Source organism: Pezoporus wallicus, unplaced genomic scaffold (genome assembly GCF_028554395.1).
Source record: "Pezoporus wallicus isolate ANWC-B61680 ecotype Strahan unplaced genomic scaffold, APGP_CSIRO_Pwel_v1 contig_6999, whole genome shotgun sequence".
Classification (NCBI taxonomy): Eukaryota; Metazoa; Chordata; class Aves; order Psittaciformes; family Psittacidae; genus Pezoporus; species Pezoporus wallicus.
The window spans coordinates 5384325-5410198 of record NW_026640180.1 but is presented as its reverse complement, the minus strand read 5'-3'; the positions used below and the strand labels follow the sequence as shown (position 1 = coordinate 5410198).

The 25874-nt window shown below is 40.8% G+C and overlaps 2 protein-coding genes and 1 long non-coding RNA gene across 8 annotated transcripts in view; 2 read left to right on the top strand and 1 right to left on the bottom strand.

The window, feature by feature from the left end:
• Positions 1-13556, top strand: part of MANBA (mannosidase beta) — a 57643-nt gene extending 44087 nt beyond the window's left edge. For all 4 annotated transcript variants that reach the window (XM_057417968.1, XM_057417971.1, XM_057417969.1 and 1 more), the window contains 3 exons: positions 6880-7022; positions 7880-8137; positions 10966-13556. In XM_057417968.1, the coding sequence (XP_057273951.1) occupies positions 6880-7022; positions 7880-8137; positions 10966-11190 (626 nt within the window). In that variant the 3' untranslated portion in view covers positions 11191-13556. The remainder of the gene's footprint in view (positions 1-6879; positions 7023-7879; positions 8138-10965) is intronic.
• Positions 13557-14305: 749 nt separating this feature from the next.
• Positions 14306-20919, top strand: LOC130603884 (uncharacterized). 2 transcript variants are annotated; one of them, XR_008973311.1, is made up of 3 exons: positions 14306-14594; positions 16248-16355; positions 18720-19220. It is a non-coding gene; the product is annotated as an uncharacterized LOC130603884 (long non-coding RNA). The 2 variants fall into 2 exon arrangements; XR_008973312.1 differs by lacking the exon at positions 14306-14594 and adding an exon at positions 20554-20919 and having other exon boundaries at positions 15097-16355; positions 18720-18891.
• The window catches only part of NFKB1 (nuclear factor kappa B subunit 1), a 64673-nt gene continuing 58101 nt past the window's right edge, over positions 19303-25874 (bottom strand). For both annotated transcript variants that reach the window (XM_057417967.1, XM_057417965.1), the window contains exons 18-24: positions 25152-25321; positions 24246-24348; positions 23275-23399; positions 22391-22457; positions 21920-22092; positions 21610-21787; positions 19303-20175 (exon numbers count right to left, since the gene is read on the bottom strand). In XM_057417967.1, coding sequence (XP_057273950.1) covers positions 19988-20175; positions 21610-21787; positions 21920-22092; positions 22391-22457; positions 23275-23399; positions 24246-24348; positions 25152-25321 — 1004 coding nt within the window. In that variant the 3' untranslated portion in view covers positions 19303-19987. The remainder of the gene's footprint in view (positions 20176-21609; positions 21788-21919; positions 22093-22390; positions 22458-23274; positions 23400-24245; positions 24349-25151; positions 25322-25874) is intronic.

Sequence of the window (25874 nt, the reverse complement as noted above, 5' to 3'; positions counted from 1 at the left end):
TTTCACGATCATCCTTAATAGTCTGTGAAAATGGAAGAGGGTAAAGAACAAAGCAGTTCTTTTCCCATGGAAGTTTAACTGTTTAAGTTCAGATTCAGCAGCCATGAGCTCTTACCATTGTTTTAGCAAGGTTTAGTTTAGAAAAGTGAAAATCATATGTAACCTCTAATTTCTTAAAAACTCATTTTGTTTAAGCAGTATTCTCATTTTTCCCAAGGATGTAATATCATCGAAGTCAGACAGAGCTGCCTATTAGGAATCAGTAATGGTTAAGACTGAAGGCACAACCCCCTTGTGAGGTAAACTTTCAACTACCCTTGCTTTTCTTGTGTAGAGCTGGATCTTCCTGAAACTGTATGATATATCATACAGGTTTTTTTCCAGAGAAATATTGCATTTTTTTCATGTTTAATATTTCTTTTAATTAGAAAGGTCAATTCTTTTAAAATTGGAGACTTCTAAGAAATTCTGTTTCCAAAAGAGCCTGTCTTAGAAATTTGCCATTATATTTACTGGCTTAAGTGTATGGATGCATGTATGTACCACCCTGGGTGAGAATGGACAGAGAGGGAGCTAGTAGGATAGGAGGGTAAGAAGGAGCACCCAGGTGTAATGATATTTTCCATAATCCCAACAAATTTGGTTGATTTTGTTCCCTCCTGCCCCCATTGTTCTCAGCAGGATGGGATTTAGTATGTAAAGGCTGGGTATTTAGATTTCTTCTGTAGTCTGTTGAGGGAGAGATGGTTATCTCCAGAGTGTGATTTAGTATGTCCTTAGCTGTTTAATAAGTGGGATGAATTATGTTCTCCATGCTGAATTTATCTTCATAGAACCTTGTATGACACCTCTCATCCAGCATAGCTTCTGAAAAGCTCTTCATAGGAGAATATGACTAGCTGAGATGTGGTGTGTAAACTTAGTGTCAGGTGAGGTGAATCACTCAATGACTAAATTATTCTTTGAATATGCTATTTATGCACATGATATCTTCTTATGTATATTGTTTTTTCCTTTTAGAACACAAAATAGAGTAATCAAACATATAAAGAGATAAATCACTTAGTAAGAAATAGGGGAGGAATGTGTGGTATGAGGGAAATGGCTGTGTTTTGTGTTCTGCATATTTTATCTAATCTAAAAGTCATTTTGAAATAGAGAAGCTGTTTATGGTAGCTGTATAGGACTTGGGTAGATTCTCTTTCAATTTTAGTTATTTCTCACAGATTCTGTTTTTGAAAGTCTTTAAGAATTTAATGTGTGAAGAAATATGAGTGAACTAGAAAAAGCTAAGATTGAGTGTGAAGTTCTCGATCTGTCCTTAGAGCAAAATGCCATTTGGCCATTCTTTAAATAAAAAATAAGCCCACCCTATCCTCCCCCTCTTTCTCCAAGAGGTTTGTCCCTTTCCCTTTTTTTTTTTCCAATACCCCTCTCCCCTTACTCATCCACACAAAGTAACTGCAACCAATAAAGAAAAACAAACCAGTAGAAGAAACAGGCTATTTTATTTAAATGTTAGTGCAGTGGTCGGGCTATAATGCTCATCTTCCTGGACTTTCTAGACTTGTATCAGGAAATGGAATATCCCAGTCTTCATTGTTATGATTCTAGCAATGGCTGATGCTTTTAGGCATTAAGTGCCTCAAGAGAAAAGAATGCTTGGAAGAGCGTCTCTTTGTAAAGACAGGTGTATATTGATAGATGAAGTGGTCGTGGAGACCATACATGTCTTTTTAAGTATAGGGCTGACATCATTGTAGAAAATATATCAAATATTTGAATTATTCATATGTTGTTGAAGTTAGTTTACAGAAAAGAAGCTCAGCAGGGATACAGCTGTCCCTTTGTTTTGTTGTATTCCCTTAGTGGAATGAGGAAAGGTTTAATATTCATTTAATTAGGCAGTGTGGTAGAAGGATTTTTGAAATGCTAATGGATGAAATTATGCAAAACTTCAGAGAAATTAGTTTTATTTGCACTTCAAAACCGCATTTCTGCATCTTGTTAGATGGCACAGTAGTATCACAAATGGGTGCTTCTTATTTAAATCTCTTATTTTACAGAGAGCCATGGAGGGGCTTACATAATTTCCCATAAAAAGCGGAAGTGTTTCCTCATTAAGTGGGGAGGGAATAAGGTAGCAAACGTTTGTCCTTTTTAACTTGGGATTGAATGAAAACATGGCACAGCACTCTTGTTGTAGTACTTTTACCTTCAGTTCAGAACTAAACAGCTTTTACCACAACTGGGTTTTGACTGTTAATGCCTAGTTATAGAGCTGGTTGTGTCATTTTGAATGCTTTAGCATCTACACAGTGTGTTTTGGTGAAGAGCGCTGTGATACACATGGCAATTTACCTCACTCCCACCCAAGTGTCACCTTGAAGTACCTGACTTCGTTGTTATGAGATTCCCTTGAACAGATAACTGGCTTTTATTGCAGGCTCAGTATTTAGAGCCCCCGGTGAGCTGAAACTACAGGCTATTGCAGAGAATAATAGATCTGAATTCATGAGACTGAGGTGAGGAAAGAACTAGCAGCATGTTTCTCAGGTTGCATTTAATGGTGTGAAGCGATTAATTTAAAATCTGTTCTAGGGAGAACAGTTTGTTCTCACTCCTGCTATCAGTGTAGAAAGCTTCAGGGAAGACTCAGAAAACAGGGTACTGAGGTCTCGTTATGAACCTAATTTTAGTTTCCTGGTTTGAAGTTTGGATACTGCAGAGAGTGCAGACCCCATGTTGTTATCAGAAAAAAATTAAGGAGCTCTGATTTCTTAAAGAATTTGTTTAAATGTTGGGGGGAGGAGGAGAAAACCACCCTAGGGCTGTTTTAAATAACTTTTGACTGTTGCCTTTGGGTGTGCATGTCTGCAACAGGAAAGTTTAAGCCCACAGATTTATCACGATAGCTACTTGATCTTCAGATTTCTTACATCCATTTTTTGGGACTCGAGGAGTATTTTGTATACAATTTGCCTATTTTCAATCAAGAAATATGGCTCTGTTCTTAAGGAAATCAAGATGAGATGAGCTGAAGAATGTGGTTTTTCTTTTACCTGTGAGCTTCAGTTTTCTGTGCTGTCTGTAGTTGTTTTGACAATTGTATTATCAAGATGCCTGGCTTGAAAAGTTGTCTTTGGAAGACCCTTCCTGTGTGAAACTGCTACAGCAGTTGAGCTTTAGTTCTTCAAAATGGCTCTAGGTTTTTTGGGAAGGGAAAGAACAACCTTAAAAAGCTGATCTGAGGTAAGCAGACTAGTGATGTTTTCAAACATCCCCAAACAGTACCTGTAGTAGTTGAACCCTAAAATGAGTTTTGAAATAGTACAAACTTAAGTCTGTTGTTTGTTTGCTTTTGTTAGTTGGGTTTTTTTGTTTGTTTGTGTTTCCCTGTGGGATTGTAATGCCAAGTGTAGTCCGAGTTGTTTACTGTGCCAGTTTCTTGAGGATGTCTGTATCTGCTGCCTAGGTAGCAAAGCTTCTCTCTTTCCCTCCAGTAACCGCTGCTATGTGGCTATGTAATCCAGCTGGAAATCAAGGCACAGCAGAGATTGAGAGTAGGGCCTGTTCAAAGAGAAATGGGATTTTATATTACACTAAGTAACAGAAATTGCTCTACAACAATTGCATTATTCATTTTAATATTTAAGATAGTTGAAACCTAGATTTTTGTCATGTAAATTGGTTAAAAATTCAAGTCAGCAGGCACTGAAACCACAGACCATGCTGAGTAACTTGTCTGAGCTCTGTGGTGGGGTCTTTCTGAGGCCTGCAGTGAGCAGCGTCCATTGCACTGAAATTGAAATTCCTTTGAGAGTCTTGTGGCAGTCCTGAGGGCTTCAGAGAGTTCAACCACTCCCAAAGGCTGAGGTTGGGCACAGTGCCCATTGCTTTTATTTTTTAGATCCGATGCTGTCCAACAGTTTACTGTTTCAAATAATCCATCCCCAATCCTAATCTCTCATTTTGTCAAGTTTCATGACCCTGAGAATAATTTGTTAACACTCCCTGGTTTTGGCAGAATTGTCCTTTGGACAACCACAATTTTCTGCCAGGAATTGTCCTTGGAATGCAAGAAAATGGCTTTGTTCATATTACGAGATGATCAGGCTCAGTCAGCATGGGTTAATGAAAGGCAGGTCCTGCTTGACCAGCCTGATCTCCTTCCATGACAAGGTGACCCACTTAGTGGATGAAAGAAAGGCTGTGGATGTTGTCTACATAGACTTTAGTAAAGCCTTTGATAACATTTCCCACAGCATTGTCAGGAAGAAACTGGTTGCTCATGTCTTGAATGAGTGTACTCTTTACTGGGTGAAACACTGTCTGGATGGCTGGGCCCAAAGAGTGGTGGTGAATGGAGTTAAATCCCATTTGTGGCTGGTTGTGTAAGTAGTGTTGTCCAGGGATCAGCACTGGGGCCAGTTCTGTTCAATGTCTTTAATAATTATCTGGATGTGGGGATCAAATGCACCCTCAATAATTTGTGGACACCACCAGGTTGGGTGAGAATGTTGATCTGGCTTGAGGGTAGGAAGGCTCTGCAGAGGGGTCTGGACAGACTAGATCGATGGGCCAAGGGCAGTTGTATGAGGTTCGACAAAGCAAAGTGCTGGGTCCTGCACTTTCGTTACAACAACCCTCTGCAAAGCTACAGGCTTGGGGAAGAGTGGCTGGGAAGCTGCTCGGTGGAAAAGGACCTGGGGGTGCTGAGTGACAGCTGAACATGAGCCAGCTTGTGCCCAGGCAGCCAAAAGGCCAACAGCATCCTGGCCTGTATCAGAAATAGTGTATCCAGCAGGACCAGGGAAGTGATCACTTTGCTGTACTTGGCACTGGTGAGGCAGCACCTTGAATGCTGCTGTATTCAGTTCTGGGCCCCTCACTACAGGAAAGATATTGAGGTGCTGGAGTGTGTCCAAAGAAGGGCAACAAAACTGGTGAAACGTCCAAAGCACAAGTCTGATGGGGAACCCCTGAGGGAACTGGGGTTGTTTAGCCTGGAGTAAAGGGGACACATTGTTGCTCTCTACAGCTACCTGAAAGGAGGTTGTAGTGAGGTGGGGGTCAGTCTCTTCTCCCAGGTAACAAGTTTGTAACAAGGTAGGACAAGAGGAAATGGCCTACAGTTCCACTATGGGAAGTTTAGATTGGATATTAAGAAAAAATTTCTTCACCAAAAGGGCTGTCAAGCACTGCAACAGGCTGCCCAGGGAAGTGATGGAGTCACCATCCCTGGAGGTATTTAAGACATGGAAGTGTGACACTTAGGGTCATGGTTTAGTGGTAGACTTGGCAGTGCTGGTTTAATGGTTGGCTTGATATTAAAGGTATTTTCCAACCAAAATGATTCTATCATTCTGTATACTGAACAGCACCAATATGCTGAGTGTGTTCATCACTTTATTCAACAGTCTGTCTGTTTTGAAGAATCTCAGCAGCTTCTCCTGAGGTTTTCTTTCAGACTTCATCCCTTTGGTCTACTTCAGTGCTATTAACTTGAATGCTGGTGGTGGTTTGTTGTCAACAGTCTGATCTCATGGCACAGTTGAATCTTGTATGGTTTTTCCAGGTGGATAGGAGCTTTTCTTGTCCTCTAAGCTAGCTGGCTGTGAGCTTGCTGAAAACAGGGTGATGTGCAGGTGCTAAGATGGCGCTAATGCACTTTGCTCTCCACAAAATTCATTCATGTCTATGTGGAGTGCAGGCAGAGCATGTTCAGGTCTGCCTGTGAAAACCACAAACTCACCCTTTAAAGACTGCATCACTCTGGATGAAGTCCTTAATTATGAGATGTTTGAAAGTGCTAAGAGCTTTGTACAAGCACCATAACTATGAAGTAATTCATTTCAACAAAAGCCTATTACTGGAAATATTTTGCAGCATGCGTGGACTTAAAGCTGTTGTATAAAATGAAGAGACAGAAAAAAGAGTGAGATTTTTCTTTCCTTACGAGATGATGCAGCTGACTTGCTACTTCTTTTTTAGTTCCATTTCAATGACTAAATAATGGTTGAGCGAAGACAGAGTTAACATGCTGACAGTGGATGCTAGAAGGAAAATTAATAGCGAAAGAAACTGAAGTTCTGTCCCTTTCAAAATGGTTGTGTGGCAGTGTTGCGTTTGGCAAAATTGCTATTTTTGGAGCGGATGCAACATTTGGTGGCTTTTACAGTTTGTTAATGGCAGACTTTCAAAATATTAAAAGTAATGAGGGACAGCTGTCCATTAAAGAGGCAAAGCAAACTGATTAGCATATGTCTACGTCGTGTATGCTAACTCCCATAAAGTAAGTGTTGTCTCTAGATACTGGCAAACTCATTTTGCCGAACTCAGGGTTCTCTTTGGTTTAAGAACTTGATTTTATTTTGTCTTTGTTGCTATTGATGTTCCTCTTAGGAAGAACTGAAAGAGGAGGACTAAGAAAAGGGAAGAGAGTGCTTTGTACAAGACTGAAAGTCAGACTCTTGTCTCTTTACAGAGGCGGTGGTTTGTGACAATGCCACCAATGCCAGCATGTTTGTTTAGATTCTCAACAACATAGGTGCTCCAGCTTGCTTAATGTATGGTATGCTGCATCAGTTTTGTTCATGTCATTTGTGTTCAAGGCTTTAACTGAGTAACAGCACAGCAGTGTTAAGACCAACTCTTATAGAATGTGACCTAGGTAAAGCTTAAAGAAAAGCTTGAAAGAGCATCAAATCCCTTCCAGATCATATCCTTGCCTGGAAGAAGAGTAACTTCAGTCACTCTCTGCACCTGATAGAGGTGAAAAAAGGTCCTGCTATAGCAGGACCAGCGTGCACAGGAAGAGATTGTCTGACAAGTCAATCTTGGATTCAATCTGGGTCTCTTCTTTTTAACCTGTTTCAGAGTATGGTGGTAAGTGGAAACTGCTCCATTATTTTGCCCAGAACTTCTTTGCACCACTGCTGCCTGTGGCCTACGAAGACAAAGGTGTGTTGTACATTTATGGTGTCTCAGATCTTCATGTGGACCACAAGCTTACTTTGAGGGTAAGTGACACCTCTCTCACTACTTTTGTGTCCCTCCCCCAGAAATGTGAGGAGCTGAAAGGAGCACATCTTTGCATAGACAAGCTTCAGTAAGTCCATGCTAAAACACACTGAGGTATAATTCTTGTCTTTAATCTTCTTAGGAGCAACACTATCCTCTATTATAGTAGTGTGTATTGCTTCACAGAACAAAGAATTAACTGTCTTGCTCATAGTCTGTAGGTATTGGCCTGAAATTAACTATTCTGTTGAAATTTTGAAGGTATTGATGCTTAGACAAAAATGTGAAAAATGGTACCTCACTACTTAACAAAACTCTTCTGTGGGTGTTAAACTAGATTAACTGACTAAATTGGGGTGGAAGGGAGAAGATTGTACCTTTGCCTGTTCTCAAGCTATACCACTTAGGGGAAAAAGAACTAGGTTATTTTCTGAAATATCAACATCTAAGTGTACTTAATTGCAAGGTCACCTATGCAATGTCATCATTTTACTGTCGATGCCCTAACTGTTTTAAGATAACGCTACAGAAACTGATAGGATTTTTAGGCAACAAGTTAGTCACTCTCCAATTCCATTTCCCAGCATTCCCTTGGCAGGAATTGGCAACCCCTCCTCTCAAGGGGAGAGAAAACAAAAAGTCTTCCAGATCAATAACAACAGATCCAGACTGTTGGAAATGAACTTCCTATTAAGTTTATATAATGAACTAATCATTATGCCATATCGATTGTTCAGATTTCTGTGGAGCTTCTTGCTAGGTGAAAATCAGCTGGTATGAAACCTGGGGTACTGGGTTGTTTTCACAGATGTAACTCTTCTTCTAAGCTTTGTGCTCTCTTGACATTCTTTGATAGGTCATTGTGTACACCTGGAGTTCTTTGGAGCCAGTATGCATCCTTTCCAAAGGCGGCGTGACTGTTAAAGCACAAAGTGCTGTCCCCATCTACAAGGAGTCCATAAATGACTTTCTGGAAAGATGCCAAAATTGTACTAGGAAAAGCTGCTTTGTTACTTTCTGTCTTACGGGAGAAGGTGGGCTCCAGAGTCCTATGAACCATCACTTCCTTTCATCACTAAAGGATGCTGTAGGATTGGAAAAGACTCAACTTAGTGTAAGCATCAGTCATGCTAGATTACATTATTTGGTTTTGCTAATCTTACTGTTTTGTTTGCCTGCTCTGCAGTGTCCATGTCCATGTTGTTTCTCCTTAGCTGTTGCAATCCTAGCTTCCGTGCTGAGTTCAAAATCAGGTGGTTTTTTTCTTGTGTCACTATATGCACATCTAAATAAGACTGGTGGTTTGGTTTTGGGGTGGTGGATTGTATTTTTTAGGGGTGATGGTGAGTTGGTTTTGTTTCATTTTAAATAATGAAGTCTCCATTTAATTTGTTTAGACTATCTTTCAGCTGACTGCTGTAGCATTGCTCCTTTCACTCTTTTTGACCCTGAGTAACAGATAGCAGCATGGCAAGTATTTTAGCTTGTAGACAGTAGCGTATGTGTCAGTACTAGGTTATGCTAATTCAGTTGAGTGAGGAGTGAATTATTGTCAGCAGTATTTCCTCTTAAAGTGCTCAAACTCTTAGATCAGTGTAGCATTGCTAACATGCAATATTACATGCTCCTTTCCTTCTTCAGCAAATCCCTGCCTGCCAGCTCAGGGTTCTGATTTGCGTAGTAGTTATTATTTCTTATTATTTGGCAAGTGTGTCAGCCTTCTGAACAGGCACCAAAGAGTATCAGTGTTGTATAACACTGTCATTTAGTCCATTTCCTGCTTTTCCCTAGATTTCTTCTGCTCCTAGCAAGTGTGTTCTATATATAGAGCATTTTTGTTAAGCCTCACTTTTTGGAATGTAAATCTTGTTGCAAAATTCTTAATCAGCAGACTGGCAGGATGGGGACCTGTGCATTTCCACATTTGGCTTCCAAACTGCAGCTTTTCTCTTTACAGCTAAACTAAACAAGGGTGGAATAGAGGTCTTTAATGTCTTTGAATCTGGACAGCATTAATTGTTTTACAAAAAAAAAATGGGCCAGATTTTCCCTTCTTATCTCTTCATGGCACCATGGCCTGCCTCCTGAGTATACAAAGGAAAGAAATCAGCCTGGTTTTGTGTTTTATTTTTCAGCTGGTGGCACAATCTGGAGTCTGAATCATGCTGGGTTTTTTTGTGGATGACATCATCAATAATAAAAGCTCTCCAACTGGAGCACTGTTGGGAAATTTCATTCCTTTTTCCCATGGCTGTGTTGTCTCCACGGTGCTAACTAATAAAGATAGCTAGCAAGGATAAATGTAAAGTGGTTATTTTAAGGAAGTATGCAGCTATGATTTGAAAAAAATATTGTTTTGTGAGAAGCTGGTACTTCTATACATAGTTACTAATGAACTAGCTAGACTTTCAAATGTGTTGCTAATCCATGTGCTACTCTTCATGGCATTGCTTTTAAAACACATGAAAACTCTTGTGTTCCTTCAGAAAACACGAAGTGTAAAGGATATGTGCTTTTTCTTAAACATGAATAATGTTTTTTTTTTCTTGGAAGTGGGATGTGACTTCTGCACTTAGCATAATTTGACTGCTTTTTATATCTGTTTAATTGGTATTTGAAAATGATGTAGCATAATATTTCATTATGGTGAATGGGAAGTGCTGCATGAAAATGCATCCTGGTTGTGCTTTTAAGCCTCTCTGGGATTTAACTACTGATAGAACTTGATATAAAACATTCTGCCTCATGGTGGTATTTCATAGCTGCCTTCTAAATGTAGTATAAGGACTTCACTCTCATGTTCCATTAAGATGAGGCGACCTCTTGTGTTACTGTGACTTTTACCATCTTTTGCCTCTGTGCATTTCTGTTACTGATGTAATCTGAAAGCCTGGCTACTTGAGTTGTTGTAAATTTATAGGTTGAGTGAAGTATGTTGATGAAAAGACAAATCTCTCTCACTGCAGTAAGTATAAGATACCAGTCCTACAGACATGTCAGATTACCATTTATTTGGTTATCGGCCTAAGAAGATGGTAGAGTGGTAACACTCCATGGCATTTTGCCTTGTCTATTGATGGCTTGGCTTTGTGAGTGAAGATACGGAAAGGGCTTTAACCACACTTACTACAAGCATGATGACCAAGGGCATGTGGGATATGCAAATCTGGTCGGAAAAAAGGGTGCTTAGGCAATCAGGAAGTGTCCGACCAGGACTGTCATCTCCTGAGGAATCTCGAGCTACCCATGCGCTGGTCCGCCTGCATGCAAGGTCGGATCTGCAGCTTCCCATGCACCTTGTCACCTACCGTTTCGACCCTCGCCTGTCCATACAGAGAAGTGAGAGTAAGCCCTTCCCCTCTGAGCAGTGGATTTTTTAGGTGAGGCGCAGCTTGTGCAGAACTGGCCCCATCCTTTAAACCTGAGGTTTAACTGCCACGGCCCAGTTAGCTAGGACGGTGACAGCAAAGTCCACAGGTCATAGGTTTTGTAAGAGTGTCCTTCTTTGACGGAAGGCCATACAAGGCTAGACGAGCTCCATCAGCCCGGGTTTGAAGATAGGAATTTTCCTTCTCCTATGAGGAAGGCCTGTCTTCGCTAATGAAGATTCAGGAAGGGCTTTAACCCACACATTCTGAACAAGACTGTCATTTCCTGGGTCAATCTTGAGCGACCAATGACGCAACAGCACAGATGTCGGCCTTATCTATAGTATTCATAGAAAGGCTATAGTAACATTTGCAGTTTTTACATGATTCTTACATAAGAATCCTGTTGGTTTGACTTTTTGTTCCAGACAAGATTTCCAGAAGAGAACAGCAATTTTGATCAAATGTGGTTGTTCAGTCTGTTTTACTGACATAGCAGGTCTTTCCCAGTTTGGATGTAACTGGGTTCTTTAATACATATATTTATCTATTTATTTTTACATTTCTCTTCCAGGCCTCTGTTTCCCAACAAGATGACATTTATATATTTGATCTTCATACTACTGCAATTGCTCCTTTTGTTTCTCTGGATGTAGGGAGTATAAAAGGCAGATTTAGTGAGAATGGTTTCCTCATGACTGAAAAGAGGAAAGTCGTTATGTTTTATCCTTGGGAACCTACGAGCATTGAAGAACTGGAGGAGTCACTAACCTTGACCTCTCTGATGGACATCATCTGAAGATACCTCATTTCCCTCTAGACAAGGCGTGAAACAGGAGGAGGAAAAAACCTTGAAGAATTTGAATGAAGCTGAAGTGACATACAATTTGAACTGATTGCAGAAAATTATGTCTATTCCTGTCATGTGTGAATTTTATCTGCTGCTTCAATGTAAAGATAACAACAGCAAAGCTTGCATATAATGTATGTGGTGTATTGAAAGTAAAGCTTCCTTAGGTGATGGAACAAATATATCCCATGTATAAAATGGGAGGAAGTGAGTCGGTGGAAAGAGCTGGTCCAAGTTCTCCAGTCCCCATGAGACTGGAGTTGTGAATTCATCCTAAGAGGCAGCACAAATATGCACCTCTAGACTACGGCTTTAAAAATCTTTTTTTTTTTTTTTCAGTTTCACTATGCTGTAAGTGAAACAGCAAGGTATGCTGGTGGCAAGGGGAAGGGCAGGGAGTAAAGCTGGGACTGCCCCCACAGGTGTGCCCCACTTGGAGTTGTTTGATCTATCTACACCCAAATCAGGAAAGCTCTAGTCCTCCGCTTTCAGATCTATGGCTGTCACTTGATCAGGTGTCTTGCCTGCCTCCTTGCAAGGTAGGCTTCCAAGTAAACGTGAAACCAGGGCTGTCTAGTTAGACATCAAGCAGATCTTATTCCCCCTTCTGAAAGGGGAACAGAGTCTGAGACTTGTTTTCTTCTCTGTTTTCATGCAACGTGAGCAGTAACCTTAAGAGCTCTATGTCTAACTTTGACTATTCCTGGAGAGTGGCAAGTGCAGTCACAAACCTTTTGCTGCTGTGTGGCTTCTGCATAATGTGGCATAGTACAAGATATGCCTGGCTGTAGGAAAAGGAACAGGGGAAAGAGTTGGCCAAAGGTGAAAAGAAGAAGGGGATAGTACAGATAAGAAATGTTCATCTGAGAGGACCACAGTGTTTCAAGTGACTGTTTTTTCTCTAGTAGATGTATAGTGCAGGGGCTGCTGTTTCAGCTTGGGCATTGGCTGCACAGCCATTCTGTTACCTCCTGGCATTCCACGTGAGTGGCCTTGTTATCCACACTGATCCTTCTCTCTTTCTAACAAAGGAAAAACCTCAACACCTTATTTTTACTTCTTTCTGTGTGGGATCCCTATACAGGACACTGTTGATTTATGGTTAGATCTGGTGGCACAGATCTTAGTCCATCTGAAGTAATGGTGCTTCAGCTCTAGTCTGAGTAAGTTGTTTTTAAAATGTTTAAAATGTTAAAATGCTCTAGGTTTTCTACAGAAATGCTGTCTCACTTTGGCCTTTGATACAAAGAAAATAAGCTTGCTTCAGCATCAGGGGCTGCTGTAGCCTGTGGAGCTGGGAGCCTGAGGGTTTCGCTCTCAGGGAATTGAGGCCACTGAGCTGTGCCTTGGGCAGGTTGCTAAACACTGGGCTTGCCTGTCAGCAGTGGTTTGAAATGCAGCTGGGATCTTGCTGGGATTCCACAAGGATCCTCTCACAGCCCAATCAAGTATTAATTTTCTTGAAAAGTACCTAGCAGAATCAGCACTTTACAATGGAAGGTGTTTGAACAAGCTCTACTGGTGATGACCATCTTTGTTGTAAAAGCACCACATGGGTGATGCTTGCTGTGGTCTGAGCACGTGTGGGGAGAGCAGCTGCATCTTTCATTGGTCAGTTAGAGAGCTTGGAACTGGGGGTTGTTTTCTTGCAGTGATCACAGTTTTAATGGGCAAAGAGATGAGCTTATTGACTGGTGCTTTGTCATCTCTGGTGCTTTTTTAATTGGGTGTTAACCAAAACTGATGTACTCCTGAGCAAGACAAAAAACTTGAAGATGAAAAGGAAATGATAAATGGAAGTTGCTTAAAAATGCTTTTTCAGAGCACCAAAACAACTAACTGCAGTTGCATAGGAGGGCTTCTCTGATGAAAAACTTGCCCTAGTTGAAAGAAAACATGAAAAAAATCAAAATACATGCATGTACCAATGTTTATAGTTTATGTAAAATAAATGGGGAAAATGATAGTCATGAATAAAACATAACTGTTAGAAAATGCAGACATTGATAAAAGAATGTAAAAGTTATCTGAGAGGCATCCTGGGCTAACACCACAAGAAAAATCTTTCAGTTTTTTCAGTGACCTGGGATCAAAGGGGAATCAAAGCAGCAACAGACAATATACGGTAAGAATGAAAAAAATGTGGAGAAAACATGGAATAAATATGATTAATAAATATTGCTTCAGTGTATCAGGAAAAGGGCAGGTTGGTTGATGTCTTTCTCTTACATTGATGCAGAAATTTCTTTCAGCAGCATTCAGATAGAATTTCAAAAGGGCACTTAATAGTTGTTAAATAATGAAACTTTAACAGAGTTACATGTTTCAAAGACAATCAAAAGACAATTCAAAGGCATAGGCCTATATGAAGGTCAATGATACTTGTTCTTAGTGCTAGTGAAGTTTTGGAGATGTAGAAAAGAGCTTTTTGTTTGCTAGTAGCCATAAACCTTGAATGTGGATAACCATGACCTTGTTTAGCCTGTCATGAGTTTTAGGCAAAATCATGAAAGAAATTATGTAGCATGTGATCAATAATTGATGAAGTGGCTCTGCAACTAATGCCTTTCAGCACTGCTGTGCAGAAAGAAGAGCATTCTGCTGTTGCTTTTGCAGTTTTATGTGGATTGGCATAAAAAAGTTCAGACAATTTCTAAATTATTGTTATTTTTGAAGGTCAGAAGCTCCCTAAAGAGTGGGTCCATTCTTTCTTACTGGAAAGCTTTAATTCAGCACTAGATGCTGTTATGAAAGATTAACAATTCCTTATGGCAAATGCTTGAGTTCAAAACAGAATTAATGGGGGAGGTTCACTTCATTATTATCTTAATACCCGGAATATGTTCTTTTGGTTTCCTGGTGTTGTCATGGGTATGTATTTATAGGTGCTATTTTCTTCTCTCCCACATGCAGCAGTGGCTGTAGCATGTACCTTGGTTAACTATTTTCCCTTGATACTTTTGCCATTGCATACTGTGTGAGGTTCACTTCATTATTATCTTAATACCCTTCATAATTATCTTAATATATATATAAATATATATATATATATATATATTCTCCCACATGCAGCAGTGGCTGTAGCATGTACCTCAGTTAACTATTTTCCCTTGGTACTTTTGCCATTGCCTGCTGTGCGTGCTATATTTGGTTACATTATTCTGCCTTTACCTCAGATCAGGGCAAAGATAGGAATGCAACAGTAAAGAATCTTCAGAATACTATTGCCTCTATGGACACATCCGTCCATAGCCATCTGACTGTTGTGGCCTGGCCACTCAGCAGCACCTGTATTGCCATTTTGTATCTGACGGGCTGGTGATCAGCAGCAGGAGCATTGGGAAGAGCATCTGGTAAGTGTCATGGTGTTTATCCTCAGTGTCATTAAGTTATTGGTTACAACTGTAGAGGGGAATGGTCTCATCAGTATTCTTTCAGGATGCAGCCTTGCAATGTTTTGTTCAATGGACCACTGGGTTTGCTTGTGCTGACAGGCCTCAGTTTGTGTCTGAACTCTCTCTGGGCTGTTCTCCTAGATGGCAAAAGCAACAGTCAGAGTTCCCCTTGGCAGGAGCCATGACAAATGCCCTTCCAGAACAGAACTCGAGAATAGGTTTTGCAATTTGTATGGCATTGTCTAATTTGTTGTCCTAAAACTGGTCTCTGACAGATACTGGCTCTGAACCCCTTCAGGACCCACAAAGACCATTTTGAGCTTTAGAGAGCATGTCTTTGTTGGTACCTTCTGCCACACAGCAAAGATTTATTTTGTTCCAGTTTGCTTGAGCACTTCCTTGGAAGCTTTTCCAAGTTCTACTACATCTTTTCCAGGAAAGAAGCAGCATGTGAATGTATCTTAAGTTCCTCTCTTAAATATTGTTAGCTCTTTGCCAGTCTTTGTTGTTACCTGCTGTTTGCATACCTTGGGGCCTGAACAGTTTTTCTGCCTTAGAGGCACATCTTTCTTCAGTACTTTTACTTCTACTAGTCCCCTCTTGGCTTTGGAGATGTGTAGCAGAGACCACTTCAGTGACCTGTAGCAGTGCTGAGTGCAGAGGAACAGGCCAGCACATTTCTTATTCTCAGTCAAGGACAGTTGAGTTTTGTAGCTTACAAGCCAGCCTTTATGGTGCCAGAATTGCAGTTTTCTCTCTTACCCTTTGAGGGGGTAAATTGAGTCATCCAGGAACTTGTGGTTTGAATGCTTAAGGACATGTTCCATTCAAAGAATTGGGTTTACATAACTCTGCTTTCCAGTCAGATGTTACAAGATCATGAAATGAAAGCCCCAGTTTTACTTTAATTAGGGTGGAAAACCAAAGCTTAAGTGAAGAATATAGAACCTTAAAATTACTTGGTTTTGTGCCTGCCAACACTGAGAGAAGGCCATTTTACTGTAGGAAGTAGAGGCAGTTAGTAAAGACCAGTAAATGTCAGTTTTGATTATTGAAGTATGCATCTGCTACCCCTCTGCAAGTGCTCTGGCCATGGGTTTTGGTTTGTACTGTGCCAAATGTAGAATTTATTGACTGGGATACTTAAGAAGATACTGAGGTGATTGCACATCTGAAGAGAAGTAAGGCATTCATGATGCTCCCATCTTCCTGATAAACATGTTTGTCTTAGCTAGCCCAGCAGGTATGAATACTACTATGCGTGTGCATGAACACGTGTGTGCTGACTCAACTGGAATGTTGGCACATGCTGCTGTAGGCCACAGGTTAACTGATGTTAAGTCAGTCACAAGTGTTTGCCCTTGCAGTGTGTCATGAAGTTCGCTGACCTCCTAGTGCTCTTCTGTATTGTGAAAATAGTAAGGGCAAATGGATGGCTGAAAAATTGCTATAGCTGCACTTAAATGAGTCCATGGGGGGAACCTGTACAGGCTTTAAATAACATACATACTACAGCCTAGCTCTAGGCAGGGCATCAGACTGCTTCCTAAAACTCTTGACTACAGAAAAGCAACTCCTTGGTAATTAACTTGTGCTGTCTTTTGCTTGTAGCAGTAGGAATCTTTTGAAGCCAGAAAAAGTTTGGTCTGCGCCTTTGGCAGTTACTCCAGAGCTGCTCTAAGAGCTGATTGTGCACTCCAGGAGAGCTGTGGCTGATGGGTGAGTATTGACCATTGCACCCTGAGCTAATGAATGGGCATCACTGTTCCAATCACTTAGAGGGAGCGAGGAGAGTTGGTGGTTTTCCTTTAATGTAGGAAAACAGCATTTTAGTTGCTCAGAAAAGGGAGAGAAGATGCAGGTAAGATTCTTATCCTTCCTGCAGTCCACAAAATCTCAGAATGCTGCCTAGAACATCCCAGTACCACACAGATTTCCAACTTTGTAAATACATCCCAAGATGACACCAAAAACTTTCAGCTGTGGCAGCCAACCTAAGGTCAAGGGCAGTTTAACTTTCTGAATAATCCTTTTTACATCAGATGAAGAGAAAACCTGTAGTTTTCCGTTGTTACAACTTAATTTTGCTACATTCCACAAGTTTCTGGTGTTTATTAGTGGAGTAAAGTAGCAAATTAATGTGGCAAGTTCCAATTACTGCAAGTGCGGATTAAGTTTGGAATTATTTCAGATTTTGGTCATCTCTGTAATTAATTTAAAATTTAATACTAAACTTGACTGAGGGTACCCAAAGGTTACACCTCGCTACATTCCAGGAAAAAAAAACAACCCAACTTATTCCTGACTTTTGAGAACTCAGTGAATAATACCCTTCTTAGTTTTGTTCCCCTAGAGGTAATATGGAATAGAGAAGGACAATACCCTGTGCTACAAGGTGTAGCAAGGTCCACATGCTAGCTTACTGTGCTGAACGAAAACATAAGGCTGAGTTACACCATTACTACTTTCTCTTTAGCAGGTTAAGTGAGAGAGGTTTCTCTCTGTAAGCCAGGTATAGACAGGAGCTCTCAGGCAGCAAATTTCTGGGTTCCTGCAGGGCTATATTTTTAGTTTATTCCATCACACTTGTGAAATAGTAATGGCACCTTCCTTTCTGGGCAAGGAGGTGTATGGATAAATCTGTGTCTGGCGCAGATATGATGCTGAGGCATGTAAATGTATCTTGACAATTACCTGTTAGGAAGAATACATGTGCTTTAAATGTTTCTGCCAGGACTTCTCTGCATCACTTACACTTTCTCTTGCTAAGCTTGGTGCCTCTATATACTGCCTTCATCTTGTACCTGCAAGGAGACTGACCTCTGAGGTGCCATCAGGACAGGAATTAGCATGCCCTCTACAGGATGACCACCTACTAATAAGAAGAAAGATAAAGCAGAAAGAATAAACCTTTGTGTTTTAGCATTTTCTTTTCATTGGGCTGTCTGAGGTAAACACTAGGCTCTCCCCTAGGTTTGTGCTGACAAATGAAGACTGCACAAGAATCACAGAACGGTCTGGGTTGCAAGGGACTTTATCTAATTTCAATGTTCCTGCCATGGGTAGAGACCCCTTCCACTAGACCTGGTTGCTCAAAGCCTCATCCAGCCTAGCCTTGAACACTGCCAGCGAACAATGTCTCCTACTAGATGTTGTGCCACTTTCTGTAGCCTCCTACACTAGCTGGTGTGTTCTACTCTCGCCTAGTTCTGACAAACTGTGTGTCATGCCTGCAACACATACTTAAGTGCTAAGGGTAAAAGCAGATGGGAAAAGTTGTCCTATTATGTGACTCAACTGTAAAAATGTAGTGTTCCTGTTTGTTTGAATTGGTGAGAATACGTTTAAGTTAATATTTTCCTATTTCTAAACAAAGGCAGGGGTGGGGGAGTAAAGGGCCCAAAGCCTCTTTTGTTAAATAGACTGAAACTGAAATGCTGCAGGGAAAGAAGCTGCCAAACTGCCATTTATAGCCCTTGAATACCCAGAGCCTAGGGAGATGTCCTGCTGTTTAGTGCATGATCACTAACCTGATGAATAGCTATTATGCAGCATTTGGTCATGAAGTGCTTAAGGAAATACAGACCCAGGTGTCTTTTGGTGGTTTAAAAGCAGAGCTGCTCAGAAATAAGGCTAAAAGGTATGAATCAGCAGCCAGGGATGTCCTGGTTACCTGCAGGATTGTAGAAACCTCAGTAAGTCTCTGCCAGCCCCTTCATTGTGCTGGAAATTCTGTGGCAGCAGGTGCATTTAACTTGGACAGCAGCTCTGCCAGGGCACAAAAGGCTCCTCCATCCCCAGAATATGAGACGCTTTGCCTTTTTCTGTTACAGCTGGAATGCAAAGAGAACACTGGACAACTACATTAATTGAACAAAAGCCTTTAACACTGCATGTGTAGGTTATGCATACAGCAACTGAAAGAAAGTGGCATTTTTACTATAATGAATCTTGTTTCTCTGGAAGTAAGCAACATACTCACTAATCCAGCTGGATATAAAATCATTTCACAAGGATCTTTTTTCATTACAACAACTACTGCTCTTAACAATTCTCAAAGTTTCTCTTGATTTATTTTCTCAGGAGTGACGCCCAAGTTACTGAAGCCTAGGCAAGGCCAAGAACAACACTGTGAATCTCCATCTATGAGCCAAGAAAACTGCCTGCAAGTGAGTGACCACGGTATGATACTGCTCTTTGCTTTTTCATCCTGAAATCAGATACCTGTTCTGCATCCTTAGTAAGGCCAACATCTGTAAGTTACACTCACTATCTATCTCAGAATTAACATGAAACAAGAAGAAATACTGCTCAGAAATAGAGGAGTTTCTAGGTAGCCCAAAGAACTGTCTCATCAGAGTTTTGCTGGGATGTTAAATAGATGGTTTCAGCATAGATGATTCTCTGCTGCTGAAATGATGAGAACTAAAAGAGACCATGAGTCACGGGCTTTAGTTCCAAAGCACAGCTGCTCAGCAGTAGCTGATTCTCCTGTTCTTCCACCATAGAAGATACTTAAGTGTTAAGAGAGGTGGCTTGTGAGCCTTTATGTATGGCAGTACTTGGAAATCAGCACGATCCTTGTATCAGTGCCGAAACCTGAAACGATAAATCTGTAATTCCACTTGATAGCTATGTAAAAATGACAGCAAGGTAAACAAGAGAATTCATTTTGGGGTTTTATTATAAAAGTAAAATAAAAATAAGCATTTAAAAAGCACACTTTTTCTTTTTTAAAGGAAGAGATATAAAAAAAACTATTTACAATAGGAAAATGCCAAACTTGCAAAATGTTTTGAATAAGAGGCACCAAAGTTAGGTTTAAATACATTATTTGAAATATACAAGATTATTTTTTTTAGGATTATCTTTTCTCTCCAGGTTGTCATTGTTGTGATTAAAGTAATAATTTTTCTTCGCCAGCTATTTTATGCGCTTTTTTCATGCAACTCTGCTGCAAAAACTATGACGAGTGCAGTTAGAAACTGCACCCTTTGATTGCTCTGTGTGCCTTACCTCTTCTTATTGAGCTGGTATTATGCACTAACAAGGAGTGACTTTCACCTATAAAGGAAAATCCTCACAAGCCAGAAAAGCTCAGATAGTCATTCACAGTGTCCAGTCCTGTGTATTAATGCGGCAGTAGAGCCCTAGTTACTGTATATGGTGTGTAAATGAATACAATTTAGATGTACTTGAGGAAGTATGCACTGGCTCGGAGTTGAAGTTGCTGTTGGTTCAGGTTTGTGTGTGGTTCCTCCAGTGCACTTTTGGTTGTCAGTTCACTTCCCTCTGGCCAGGATGACACCGATGTAAATGTCCCGTAACTGCATATTGCTAATTGAATATTGCTAGTTGGCTATGTAATTGCTTTGCATTGAACTTTCATGTCCATGACCCAGGGTCATTTTGCTAAGTGCTACTGATGACTTGCTGCTCAGAGAGTCCGAATAAGTAAAGCTCAGTTTGCGGAAGGAGGTCTCCACACCACTGTCACACACACTTTCACTGTCTTGAAATTTGCTGTTGTAGAGCTCGCCTGAGGGAGAGAGAAGAGGGAAATATATTATCATGTGTGTTGCTTCATTAACGTTGCTTTCAGAAAAGCCTAAGGAATGTAAACCAATAGGGTTAAAGCTCTTCTATAGGATACTAGAATCTGAAAACCTGTGCTGAACATTTTCACTTGACCAAAACACGTAATGTGATGCACTGCTGGCAGAGACTGAATGCAGCTGCAGCCTGGATGGGGCGAGAAGCCTGGTGCTCTCCTGATTCTAGTGCTGTCACCACACTAGTAAGGACTCTGCCTGAGTGCGGTAGTAGTAGGGAGAAAAATTCTCAGATTCAAAGACTGTACAAGTGTACAGCCCCAGGATGAGGCTCCTAAAATATTCTCATGTTATTTCAGTTACAGATTTCTTTTTGAGACAAATACTTGAGCAATTTTCATTTATTAAGTGAGCCTGAAATATGAAGAAGTCAGCAGCAGCTGTCTTCTGTGCAAGATCCACAAAAGGAGTGCCTGACTGCAGGACAGTATCCGAGCTGAAGGTACGATGTGGGCTCAAGTGTGAGTAGGACAGTGGTCATCACATTAGAGTTCAGTATTAGTTTTCTAAACAACCATCTTAAAATAAGTAAGTGACGTGATGCAATCCATTCATGTTGCAAAGCAGCAGAACCTCTCTTACCCTTCAAGATTAATCTAAAGAGGCAATATGTGTACAAGCACATTTTTGGATAGGTGTGAAGGTTCATTCTTGACTGAACGGTTTTCTATAGGGTGTAAACTGGAAATGTTAAACCAGGATGGACTTACTGTGGTGTTTCTTTTTTCTTTCTAGAAATATTTACAGAATTTGCACATAGGGTATAAGTTTCCACATTAGGGTGCTGGCAGCACTACCAGTGTTTGAACAGGGGAGACAAAGGCTATTGGCCAGGCAGCGACTGAACCTCCCTGATGACTTACTGCCTTCTCACAACCTCTGCTTTTCTGTTAATAGAGGACCTCCACAACTGAAGATGCTCAAAACTCAATGGGACAAGACATGGGTGACCTCATGTAATGTAATACTGGCCCTGCTCTGAGGAGGAAGTTGGACACCAGCATGTCAGGCCTGGGAGATCATTGACTAGTTTATCTTTTGAAACTTATCCCCAGTACATCCAAGGACATTACATACTGATTTATCATCAGTAAATGGCAGACGTCTGGTTTTAGAAAAGGGAGGCAGTATAATCAGTACTGTAATGCAGGGCTACTGATTCAAATGGTCCATTTTCCCCCTCTCCTCTAGGCCTTAGCAAATATCTGTGATGAGCAAGTTGTGCTGCAGTAAAATATTTCTGAAACAGAGAAGCAGCGGGGGCACTGTGTGTAGGAAACTCTTGATGTATGGACAGCCCAAGGCGAGGTGGGAGAACTGAATAAAATGCATTTTAAATAAAGTTTCAGGGTCAATTTTACCTGTCTCTCCTTTTGCAAAGGTGGGTGGCGATGATAAGAGAGGAGCTTTTGCTGTATTGTCCTCCAGGTGTGATGAGCTTTGTGACCTGGATAGTGCTTTCTGAATGATTTCAATGGCTTCTGTGTGATCCATCTGTCTCAAAGCAGCAATCAACTCCTGAATTGTGCCACCAGAAACCTAAGAGAGAAGATACCAGATGTTTACCATCAGCCAGGCTGGTAAAGCTGAAGGACTGCACTGTTTCACCATGCAGGAAGACAACATTCTCGACATGTCTGAGTTCTTTAGAACTTGTTCTAGCCACATTACCTCATAGTTATCGAGCAGAGTTTTCGATGGGGAAGGGCTCAACCTGAAGGCATTATTAAGTATGCCAAGACCCAGTTTTTGTGCTAGAGTGGACCAGTTTTTGTTTGGATCAGGTAATTCCAATAGTTTGTAAAGTTGCATCTTCGAGCTTTCTTTCAGGTCTCTCAAATGCCCTGGGGGACAGAGAAATATGTTAGTTTATTATTTATACAAATCATGCACTATTCCATTTCTAAGTAAAAACAAAGCCAAATTAAACAGTACTTTAGTGTCTATCAATCCCAGTGTTTACTAAAGTAATACTGAAAACGTACTCCTTTGTGTCATTCATTCTATGAATGAGGGGTGAGAGGGTACCTCTTCTCCCTCCCTGTTTCAGTTACAAGCTATGGCAGGGCAATGTCTTCTGCAAGTACACTTTCAGTACTAAGTTACTAGAGGTATACTGTCAGTCGTCTTTATAGATGTTACCTTGCATCAGTAAATCCTCTGAAACCACTGCTGACTCATAGGGTTTGCCATTTAATATGTCATACACCTAAAAGAATAAAGAAACCTAGTTAGTGTCCAGTATCTTGACAAGTCTCAGTAAAAAGTCCTAATTCCATCTGTAAACGGGCAGTTTTTTCTGCCTCAGGAACAATATGACTAAAGATACTGTAGAAGACCTGTGCAAAGCTTGAGGGAGAAGTCTTGAGAAGTTAATCGCCCTTGCCGTATGTCATCTGGCAACTGTTTTCAAGATACAGAGGAAGTCTTTGCAGTAAATAATCAGCAGGAGCAGTGGCTATTTGAGGAGTTATTACCTGTCTGCAACTAGTAATTTAAAACAAAGCCTAGATTTTCACCTAATACTAGTACCACTCCCCAGCACAATGATCAGAAATGCTTGACTGCTTGTACCTTACACTCATACCAAACCAAGTGGACATAATCAGCTACTAAAGCATGGGCCATGCAGCCTAATCAACTATTTGGGTAGGACAGAAGAGTGTATTTTCTCTGCACATAAAGTCTGCAATTCTGAAGAATGCTCAACATGCAGCAAAGAAACCCACTAGAGAGCATCTCTGCACATGGGCCTTCAAACACAAGCTGCCCAACCAGCTAAATACTTTTCCATATTAAAGGTGGTAGTGCAGCTATTTCAAGAAGTGCCTGGTCACTCCTGTTCAAGTAGTCTGTTAAGTGGAGCTTCCTTCCAATGCTATTTCATGTAGGGAGTTTGTGGTTGAATTAGTTTAAATTCTGATGGCAAATTAGTAGCTTGTCACCACTGTGAAATAACTGTGTATGCAGTGAAAGGAATTAGCTGAGAGAGCTACTGTTTACTATTAAAATAACAGATCACGTACCTCAGAGTTGGCCGCCATATCCAGTGGTGTTGTTCCAGGCACAATCCCTTCATCATCATCCTCATCATCTTTCATGTCATCTAGATAAAACAATGGCTCAAAGTTCTCAATGTGAGGATCTGCACCTGGAAAACAAGTGTGCAAAAGAATTCCTAAGAGAAGGCTTCAAGTTGCTTTCCAACAATATTTAAAATATGTACTTAAGCTCCGAATGGCAAATTGGCTAATTTAGCTAATTTTTTTATCAACTAAAGTTAAATGCTGTCACATCTCTGTATAAAGCTACTCTCCATTGTAAAGAGGGAAAACACGACACATGTTAGGTCCCAATAACTGAGCTGCGATTCTATCAACTGACTGAGGCTCATTCCTGGCTCACACTGAGCATAGCATGTACGTGATGAAGCAGTGCTGTGGTGCTTCTTTTTATAGTGTCAGGGAAAATGTGGATATTACAAAGACCAAGCACACAGCCAGAGCAATGAAAGGCTGGATTTCTGTTTCAAAGGAGAAAAATCAGGTCTAAATACAACTGAAATACAATTTCAATAAATACTCAAACCTAACTCTTCCACAGTGATATGAAATAGGAGACACAAACGAGCTTGTCTTTCAGTGACCTACTTTTTGTTTTTAAAGAAGCCCAACACTTATCCCAACTGTGTAACAGGGTCTCTTCTTTGCTGCTACAGCTATAAAAAACTACAAAAGAAACACTGAAAAAGCTTCCAAGAGTGCCAAAGTATTTTTCTTGACTAAAATTATTTGCCTTTTTAGCCGTTAGATGGTGCTACAGAGTAGCACAGCACCTGAAAGTAGGACTTCCCTGCGGAAAAACAAACCTTCAGGCTTTAACATCTCATTTCTCCTGCTCATTAAAAGTTCAGGGGCACATTCTTATCTGCTTGCAGCCTTCTAACCTGAATTGTCACTGTGAAAGAGAACTCTCCAGCAAAAATCTATTTTCATACCTGCTGCTTTGAGAACTGCTGCCAATTTTGTAGAGCCCCTTCCAGCTGCTATGTGAAGAGGAGTTGTTCCATCATATGTAGTGCTGTCCACATCTGCATCACCCTGAATTTTTATTGAATGACAGAAAGAAAAGTGTCACATGTCTGTACAATACAGCTGCAGAGACTCATGCACTGCTACTGTGCAGGCAAGTACCATTCCACGCCTGTTTGAGTAAAAACTCATCGTTGTCTGAAAAGGAAATAGAAAGTAACTCCAATTGTCTGCATTCAGGAACAGATGGTGTGCTCCAGCAGGAGGCACAGCACAGAAATCCAAATAGCTCAGGCAGATAAAAGCCACTCTTCACCGCATGCCACCTGATTACCCACGGTGTGTGGAGCGTGAACTGGTGTGCACAGAATTCCTGTTGCTCCTTATGACAGCAGGTAGGCTGGAGGCACAGTCACACATGGGTACTGAGGAAAGCTACCACAGCCAGCTGTGGGTGTGTAGAATTAAGCATGCTATGATCAAGGTGTTTCAGAGATGAGAAAAATATTCATAGGCATACACAACTATCCCTCTATGCACTCCTGTATCCACGTTCCACTTCACACAGATGAAGCAGTTGTTCACAAGCAGTTTCACGGGTTGCTGGGATTACTCAGTGCACACTAAATGTAGCATATGTGCTCAGGTCAGGGTCACAAACTACATTCCACAACTTTGACAAAAGATTCACCAGCAGAGCTGAACAGGTAGTAACGAGTAACATTAGCAATAGTTTTGCCATTACACCAATTTAAGTAATCAAGTCAACAGGAAACCCCCCTTACTTCTGTTCCTCTGAAGCACTTAAGGATTTTCAAGAGTTTTTAAGTATGTAAGTGAAAAGATGTGGGAAAAAGAAATTCTGCCCTTACCTCAAGCAAAAGGCAACCTGCCAAGGGGATGTTCTCTTGTTCGACAGCTAAATGCAATGCAGTTCGTCCTGATTTTTGTTCCTGAGCATTGATATTAACTCCAGCAGCAATCAGCTGTTTGAGGCAGGACATGCTATTTGCCATCACCACCATGTGAACTGCACTCAGACCTGCACAAAACAAACCCCATCCATCACATGCATTAGTATTTTAAAAAATAGAGAAATGTCAGAGCAATGAGTTTTGAGGTGGCCACACTGTGACAGCTATAAAATGAGTGACAGTTACTGTAGTTAACTGAGCAGAAGTGACAGACTTTGCCTGCTAAAAGATGGCGTTAATAAACACATTCTTTGTGTATAAATTGGTACTAGTTGTGTTACTGATGGCAAGCCAAAGCCACGCATGAAAAAAATATAATCAGCAGAACACAAGGTGGAACAGAAAGCAGGAACTAAAGAGCTCACCTACAGCATCTCTTTGTCTCAAAGGAGAGTAGCTTTAAAAAGAAAATCTGCATGGTACTAAACCAGCAGGTATCCTGCACCAGCCCCACTGCTACTGAACATCTCTGCTAGTCTGGGGAATCACTGGTATTTTTTCCTGTCATCCTCCTGTAAGGTCACGCAGCCCTATCACCTCAAGATTATCTGCACCAGCCCCCCAAAAGAATAACAGTGCCTTGTGTTTAAAACAAAAGCCAACCCAATCAACCAACCAAAA